Genomic DNA, 8,758 nt, shown 5'->3' with positions numbered 1-8,758 from the left:
TGTAGGTAACAGATAGTCAGGTTACTTGAAACAAGCGCCTTCACTCGTAATTGGATGTTGATACATGCCTATAATTTAAACAATATGCATGAAAACACACACACACAAAGCACTTTTTGTTTGCCCATAAGTAAACGATCAGTTAACGTGTTATACATTTTACCATTAAACTATAGTTGAAGAATTATTGCAGAATCATTTTCATTTTTTGAATACCTGTTCCCTGCAAAAAAAATAAATGAACGACTGCATGATCTGTGTTAAATTTAGCACAAAACGTGCCGCATTTAAGCCCATATTGAACAAACTATTTTACTAATTTACAGTGTGTTGCATTAATAACAATTTTTTTTTATAAATAACAACACTGAGCCATTTTGTTTGTTTTTTTTCGGTTTCTTTTCATTTTTAATACTCACAAATATATCACAAAAACGGTGTTGACAATATAAAGCATTTTGACACAAACACCGTTGAAAAGACAATACAAGACTGAACATTATACATGCGAACATTATACATGCTGCAAGATTAATGCACAGATTATTTTTTATCCATGTAAATACTGTAACTATTTTGCATTAAAGTCATGCAGATTTCACAATAAACTCCACAAGGAGGTATAGTTCAAAGTGCTATATAAGGTTTATGTTTCTCCTTCCCTTTATTTCACTCGCTCAAGATTATGTATATCATACTAATAGTACAAGTCTAGCGACTGGAGACGCTTTATTTTCAAAGGCCTATAGTAACTATAATTTTAGACTATTCTTTGTTTCTGTCATAACAATTGTTCTAATAAAAAGCTTATACGGCAGTATTCTACTTCATATTTCTTGTATACATTACCACAAATGGCATCCCACATTTCTCTTATTTAATACATATTTATATAAAATAATTTAAATGCTAAATAATAACAAGTTAATTCTAATGCCTTGCGTTTAATATTTACAAACGACATATTCTCGTTATAGTTTCTGAGACACATTGCTTTCCTCGTGCGAGTTCAAGTAATTGAAACAAACATGGAGACCATTCACCGGGTGCACAATGGGGACCGTTTGCATTTTGGGGTAAGTAGGTGTGGCGAGCTCCCATCTCGCTGTATTGAGTAATTCGACAACTATAATTTTCAATATGATCTGTGCCAGTTTTCTGCCTATACAGCTTCTGATTCCCCCACCGAATGGGATGAAATTGAATCGACCGGCCTTGCCCTCTTCCCTCTCGGTTCCAAAGCGATCCGGGTCAAACAGTTCTGGGCTCTGGTAAACGGCAGCTGTTTCGTGGGTATCTCGGATGCTGTACATGACACTCCAACCTTTTGGAATCTGATATCCCTGTAAATCACACACACACACACACACAAAATCGTTAGCTTCTCATTTTCAGTAATTGCATTTTTTTAAATGCAATACATCTTGTAATTTTGCATAGTGGGGTTGGGTATTTATAAGGTGAGATCCCTGTGCTTGTAAAATGCAAATATTTATATTAACTATGCATTTAAGTGTTTTTCCTGTACATTGTCAATAGGGGGCGACATCAGTCACATATCTTTATTGCCATAAAATAGTTTTGATTTTAACTTCATAAAGAACAAGTACAGTGTAAATACCTCCAGACAGAGATGTCTAATACTTGACACTGGCTAAAGTATGTACAGTGTAAAACGGATCACAAATAACAAAGGTATATATTTGAAATATCTAATAATTGTTAAAAAAAAAAAAAAAAAAAGATAAAGCTGCCGCATCAGTAACTGTATCTCCTACATTGGGTATTTTTTCCTTTTTCATAACGTTAATCTAATTGAACCATTTACCAGTTGCTACTATGAGTAACAATCGATAATGCAAACAGTTTTGTTAAAAAGTAGCCTACATCTGAAGTAAGCAAAGTTAATAAACTTTATAAGCTGAATCCAACTTGGATACTTTTGTGGAGTTTTGCATTTTTAAGTTTTAAGAATATTGCAAACACATTGTTAACTTAACCATGTCCAAATTAATCATTATATTGTCACCCAGAATTAAAGAGGCCGCCTCTTTCTAGCCACACAGTGATCGCTTGTTAATTTAGACAATATATCTAACAAGGTATCTTTGTGCACAAGCGAAACGGCTTCTAATGGTTTTAAGTGATATTTAAAGAGTTCTGAAAGCGGTGTCGTGTTTAACCGTGGCGCTGCAAACACATTATGCCACTATACATCAGCAATTGCTTTTGAATATCGCGCCTCTGTCTTCCCCTATTCATTTAATGCATTTCTCCACAAACCTTTATACGCACGTTGTCCTAGAATTCTTTCTTTGAAAAGCAAGATTTGTCAAGGTCCATTGGAAGCACCTGGTGTTTATTGTGTGTTACCTTATGCAGTAAACGCGTTAACAAGGTTGGCAATAACATCCATCAGGTCACGATCAGACAATACTTACGTCTAGCTCAAAGGTTTGCAGGGCCGTCCGGTAACCTCCAGACACCGGCGGGAGAGTCCTAAGCACTTCTTTAACTACGCAGTCCAGGTAATGCAATTGACTCAGTTTCTCCAAACTTAAATACGGTTGATGACATGAATAGTGTCCCTCTTCCACGGTAGCTGGCATGGTACAGGGTGGCCCGCTGGTGGTGTGGTGGGTTAACTCAAACCCTTTCTGAGGTTTAGTTTTCGTTGTTGAATTACTTTCTTCGTGTGTACCCCGTTTTTCTGCTGACGCTTCGGGGAAGATCGGCAGTGAGTTTCCGTCTTTGCAACTCTTAAAGTGGGCACGGTGCCCGTTAAGTCCTTGTGAGACCAGCTCCTGCTTGGCTTTTTCAGCGACAGAGGGGTGCCTAGTGAGCTGCAGGATCAGAGAGGTGCTAGCGCTGGCGGTGGTAGAGTAGGCTGCAAAGATAAGTTCAACAGCAGACTCCTGGGGATAAACAGGCACAGTCAGTCTCTTGCAAAATGTAGAGGTTGCGAACCACAACTTCAATAAGGTATTAATTATGTTCTTTGAGTCATCCATGTCAGTTTAAGCGCCACAGTTTACTGCACATTAAAAACACGGTTAAAGTTTGTTCATAAAACATGATGAAGATGTATGCATTTAATTGACATTATCACCATCATCTAAACCCGCGTCTACACATCTTTAACTGAAAAGCCTTGTAAATTGACCCCTTTTTTTTACCTTCAACTCCTTTATGTTTAATTCGTTGCCATTTTCCTTGGCACTGCTCAGCATGTAATCAAGCGCGTCACTGTATTCCTTTGATTGGCTCTGCTTTAGTTTTTCCGCAATGGTTTTCTCCATACATTCGTGGAGTATATCTCGAGCTTTGATACCCTTCAAAGAAGCACAAACACATGGAATTTAGCAACAAAAAGGGAACTTTGTGGAAAGACATATTGTAATATTTATTTTAAAAATATGTAGCTGGAGGCTAACTAATATTCCCACACATGTACAGCATTTTTACAGATCACTAACTAATGGATGTACTTTTATTTATTAAAACGATTTTGAGACACCTTTTTCATTGAGAGGTCTGCAACAAATTAACTAACATTTTACAGGCGAACTTGGACGCAGTTCAGTTGTATGTGTCATTTTTTATCAATACTGACTGCAGATGGCAGATGGACTCTGTGACATATCATTTTTTAACCCAACGAACACAAGTCGTGTGTTGAATGTGATATTCCTTAAACATGCAATGTTACACACAAGCACCCTTTGTTAAATCAAATGTGGGCAACACAATTGGTGGGGTGGTTTGGGGACAAAACGGTTTAGTGCGTTATTTATTTATTTATTTATAGCGTCAAGTATAATCTAAAACAATAAAATAGATTAAAATACGTTTATAATCTGTTCCGTAAGATGTGTTTTTTTTGTTTTGCTAACAGTTGGCTTTACAGAATTGTATTACATTTAACTGTAAACATGCTTCATATTTTGTAAAGGTACAAACAGTGGATTTTGTACACACAAGAATGCATTTGCTGCGTTATTTTAAAGATACAATGTATTTGTAACAATGCAGTGCAGTAAGATAGCGGAGGAAACAACGTTTGCACTTACTTTGCGAAGCCCACTAAATGGCACGTCAAGAGGAAGAGAGAACAGGTTCTCCATAAGCTGCTCGAAAGTCTTGGAAAGGTAGTCCAGATAATCGTCTTCCACACTGAGCCCCAACAGGACGCGGACTGCGATGCGAAAAGTGAGGGCTTTGGCAGAAGGATATACATTGATGGAGCCCTGATTTACACACCAGCTTTCAACCTCTGTCCTGACAACACTCTGAATGCGGGGGATATACGTCTCCAGAGCCGCGTGGCTAAACACTTTGGCTAAAATCTAGAAACAGACATGATTGATTTGCAGTTTAGTAGATATTTATCAGACAAACAACATCCATCTAACTAATATACAACCGAGGAAAAACAGCTGCTCATACCTGTAGCCTAGTTAATTTGAGCGTTTTTTTTTTTTTAATTATTAATGCTTTCCACCATGTGACTTTACTATAAAAGTTTACCTCACATTTTATATAAATGTTACTGTATTTAGAAATAAGTAGCAGCCTTCAGTTAAAAATGGACATTATATATATATATATATATATATATATATATATATATATATATATATATATATATATAATGTGTAATTACTCTAGGTTTGATCATTAGCATTACGTTAAGATGCAATACATGCCATGTTATTGTAGCTCCAGGGTTACCATCAAATTACTTTTTAATAAGGGGAACTACAGTATCAGGAGCACGTGTGCACAGAATGTTTGTCAGAGCAATTAACTACACTACCCGGTAACCTCCCAGTCGTGTTCTGCAGTTAACTCTTGCGATTTTTCCTTCAGGATCTTTTACGCATTCACTTGAAGTAAGACCATTTCGTTCTGGCGATTCTTGAAAGAAAGTATGTATAAACAACTAAATGCACAACAAAAAAACGAAAATGTAAATGCATCCTCACCTTTCTTTTCTGTTTGTGGAGGTCCCCAATAGAGTTAACCAAAGTGTTAGCGCCAAGGATGATCCGAGTACTTTGGGGCCATTGTGTGCTCACTAAATTGTGTTCTCCCAGTAATATTTTACGGATGTTCTCGGCTCCTGTCACTCGGATAACAGGTTTGCCTAAGACATGGGTCCTAAAGACGTTTCCGTACTTTTCTCTCCTGGAGATGTGAAAACTGGAACCCTGCCATAAAAAATACAATACGGTGAAAGAGGTGTTAAATTCACGCATACGCTGCTAATGACGCTCAGCTACAATCCACTGCATCCTGAAAGAGCCTTGTCTGGAAATAGAACCCAGCCAAGCCGGGCAAGACCGGTCTGGTATTCAATAAACCCCACTTTGTAAGGGTTACCGTAATGCTCGTTCATTATGCATTCTTATTGACACCCAATACTTTAAAAACAAATCTGTAGTCTGCTTACTATTAAAACTGGGAGAACAAAACATTATACACGGGAGAAGTGCATTATATTCATTTGTACATCTGGTGTTCAGTGGTATATATTAGAATATGATCGTAATGTTTTAGTAATACTTAAAATACAACTGTTATAATTTAAATGGCATATATGTGCTAGTAACAGCACCAACACAATAATAGTGAGGTGTCAGAAGTTGACTAGACAGCATTACTCTCGCAAACGTCACATTACCTGCAGCAGCCAGTGAAAGGTTTCTCCGAACAGTGGCCATCCCATGGAACCATTCGGAAGAGGCAGTTTACACGTCCTGTCCTTTGTCATGCGCCAGCGAAAAGACCAGAGTTGACGGGATACGGCAAGGAGCAGCAGCACTGAGATTATAGACGTGAAGGCAGTGCTCAGCACCATGAAATAACTGACCTCAAGCAGGAACATTTTCGGCATCAAATTGGGTTTTCCAAACACAGACTGACTTTAATCATGAATAATACAATTTGAAAGCTTCAGATAAAAAGTTTTAACAAATGTATTCGAGAGTTGGGTTGTGATGGGCGTGTGTCCACTCTTTTTCTTCCTGAATCATTCTAAATCCCATGGAAGTCTAGAAATTAAATATAAAATGGTGTTAAAGAGAACATGCAAATGGCATGTTTTTAATTTCGAAAGGATTGTGCCGCTCTCTGTGTTTATTCTCAATCTCAAAATAATTCAATTGAAATGCATTCCCTGTGTGGGTATATAAGAAACATTTCAGAACCAATACTCAAAAATGTTTAAGGTTCGCTATTGCGATCGTGCTGTTTGTATTGGATATGCACAGTTAATAGCGGTTCAGTATTACATAAAATACAAATAATAAAAAATTATCGGCAAGGTTAACCGCATGGTTTAATTCAGTTCTACAGAAAGGATATACTTTCTATGATATGGGTTTAAGCAGTTCATGGAATTCAAAGTGGAACCGCCTACACATTATCTTGCATGCTGATTTATTATTTAAAGAATGGTAATGCATATTAAAATATAACAAGACTATACGATTAGAATCAGTGATTCGACTTCACATAGCTTAAAACTTGTTAGGAACTGATATTATTATCTTATTTAATAATTATATGCTTGTAAGGTAAATATTATGTACTTATATTTAATCAACGAGTTAAAAATAAACATCAAATTCTTAAAAATGAATGCAAAAAACTTGAGACTTACTCTGCCTTGGGTGTAGAGCCATATCACTTATGACAGCCAGTACTGCAGTGAGTGTCTCGTTCCAAAAATCTCATCTTTTACTGCTTTCTGTCTTCTAGAGTGAGCGTTATATATGATCCACCTTCACAAATGACGTGGTTTTTGAATATGTAAATAGGTTGATGGTTTGTGAGGATTCGAGCCAAGTTTGGTGATCATATATACTGTGATTGGGAGCGCGGGATGGCAGAGGTTTTTGAGAAAGATCACAAGAGCGCGGATCAAATGGCAGCTCATTGAGAATACAGGTAAGTAACCAGCCAATAGCAGGAAATCCACGCATTGCCATTCACTCAGCCTATAATCCGACCGCAGTGATTCTTCTAAACTGATCACTGGTCAAATATGTACACAATATAAACGTCACAAGCATATTTCAGAGTAATGGAAGTCTATCCATGTTTAAGTGTGATTTAAGTGTGATTTTGTCTTGGTTACATTTCTTTCCGAAAAAAAACCCGTAATGTTAACAAAAACATAACATAGGCTATTCAAATTATGTATTTATACTTAAAAACCATTTGGATATTATTATTATTATTATTATTATTATTATTATTATTAGTAGTAGTAGTAGTAGTAGTAGTAGTAGTAGTAGTAGTAGTAGTAGTAGTAGTAGTAGTAGCCTAATAATTCACAAATACTACATACTTATTGTATACAAACGAGGGGGATATTAAACACATTTAATGTGCAGTATGAATGAAAAATCTAATATATACATTTTTTAAAATAATAATAAAAGAACATTTAATGTATACCTTTTTCAAGAATTAGAACATTACTATACACATTCAATATTATTATTATTATTATTATTATTATTAAATATTCAGTTAAGTACTTCGAGTATGTAGACAAAATGTTAAAAAATAATTTCAAATCTGTGTTAACTGTTACAATATACCAGCGTGTGCAATTTATATACAGCTATGGCCAAAAGTTTTCCATCACCTAGAATTTTAGGATTGAGACATCATTTATATAAATAAATAAATACATAAAATATGAACATAATTTCGATATTGTTTTTAAGTAAACTTAATCAAAGAAACTACAATATGATATCGAAAAAGTCTACCGGAAGCCATAATAGTAGTACAGTATTTCTTGTTTGATTTCTAAATGTGAAATGTCGCATTTTTTCAAACTACACCCAGGTATATGTAATGCAATATGTTAACGTAACATTATTCAGCAGGTTTCATTAGATTATGAAGCAAAATGAGTTAATTATTTTGGTTAATTTAAAACTTTTGGCCATAGCTGTATATTGAAAAAAATATATAGGCTAACGTTTTATTTACCTACATTTATACCTTACGAATACCAAATCTTTAAAAACAAAGATCATAATTGCGTATCACATAAGATTAGGCAAAGCCATGCTTCCAATAATTTTTCAGTGTTTCTGTCCACCCCCTGTAATCCAGGTGTTATGTGTCCATTTACATTTAAATCGCAGGGCACACCTGTCAAAGTTGTTTTTTTTTTAATCCCAGTATTTGGATGTGTCACTTCAATAAAACCCGTCGAGACTCCCCAGAGGATTGCCACTCTCGAGTCGGCTCCGTTTTCATTCAAACTTCTGGAAGCTAGGCAATTTAATTATTGTATCTACTTAGCTTAAACGCGCCTTGGGATTCTGTGCTGGGTAGGCAAAGAAAATGCGTTTGGTTTGCTTGATTCACGTTAGTACATGTTTTAAAATGATCTGGAAATGGGTATCTTTAATATAGAACATACAACCGTAACTTCAGACAGTTTGTGATGTTCGTTTTTGCTACATCTCTGTATTGGTAGATAGATGGTCGTTGTTGCTTTCACGAAGGAAGGGCTGCTGTAATGTAGGTCAAAACAAAGAAATAAACTGAGTGACGTTACACCAACAAGGTTCTGGGCATCTGCTTCATTTTCGTTTCTATTTCCTCTGTCCCTTTACCCATCATTTAGATGCTGAGTTTTGTCCTGGGGCGCGGCACCGTGAGGCCTCAGTTTTGGTATTCTGTTATCCAACATACAAAACCTACACTTTGTAAGAAAACATATATATTA

The 8,758-nt window shown here is 35.9% G+C and overlaps 1 protein-coding gene across 1 annotated transcript; it reads right to left on the bottom strand.

Moving 5' to 3' along the window:
- Window positions 1–381: 381 nt before the first annotated feature.
- Window positions 382–6,910, bottom strand: LOC117418030 (cytochrome P450 26B1-like). Its single transcript, XM_034030548.3, has 7 exons — window positions 6,665–6,910; window positions 5,684–6,053; window positions 4,986–5,210; window positions 4,071–4,346; window positions 3,177–3,332; window positions 2,442–2,915; window positions 382–1,343 (listed from the first exon to the last, which is right to left on the bottom strand). Exons 2-7 carry the CDS (start codon window positions 5,894–5,896, stop codon window positions 972–974), a joined length of 1,716 nt encoding a protein of 571 aa, XP_033886439.1. The 5' UTR covers window positions 5,897–6,053; window positions 6,665–6,910; the 3' UTR covers window positions 382–971.
- Between the last annotated feature and the right edge of the window lie 1,848 nt (window positions 6,911–8,758).

Source organism: Acipenser ruthenus, chromosome 13, assembly GCF_902713425.1.
Source record: "Acipenser ruthenus chromosome 13, fAciRut3.2 maternal haplotype, whole genome shotgun sequence".
NCBI classification, from domain to species: Eukaryota; Metazoa; Chordata; class Actinopteri; order Acipenseriformes; family Acipenseridae; genus Acipenser; species Acipenser ruthenus.
Note: the sequence above shows the minus strand (reverse complement) of the source record. Positions and strands in the feature narration are given on the sequence as shown.

Excerpts from the sequence above, each read along its gene's own strand:
- LOC117418030 (XM_034030548.3), bottom strand. The coding sequence starts at position 5,896 with ATGCCGAAAATGTTCCTGCTTGAGGTCAGTTATTTCATGGTGCTGAGC. Across the intron at positions 2,916-3,176 it reads TAAACATAAAGGAGTTGAAG|GAGTCTGCTGTTGAACTTAT; the intron begins GTAAAAAAAAGG and ends GTTTATCCCCAG. Across the intron at positions 1,344-2,441 it reads TGCAAACCTTTGAGCTAGAC|GGATATCAGATTCCAAAAGG; the intron begins GTAAGTATTGTC and ends TGTGATTTACAG.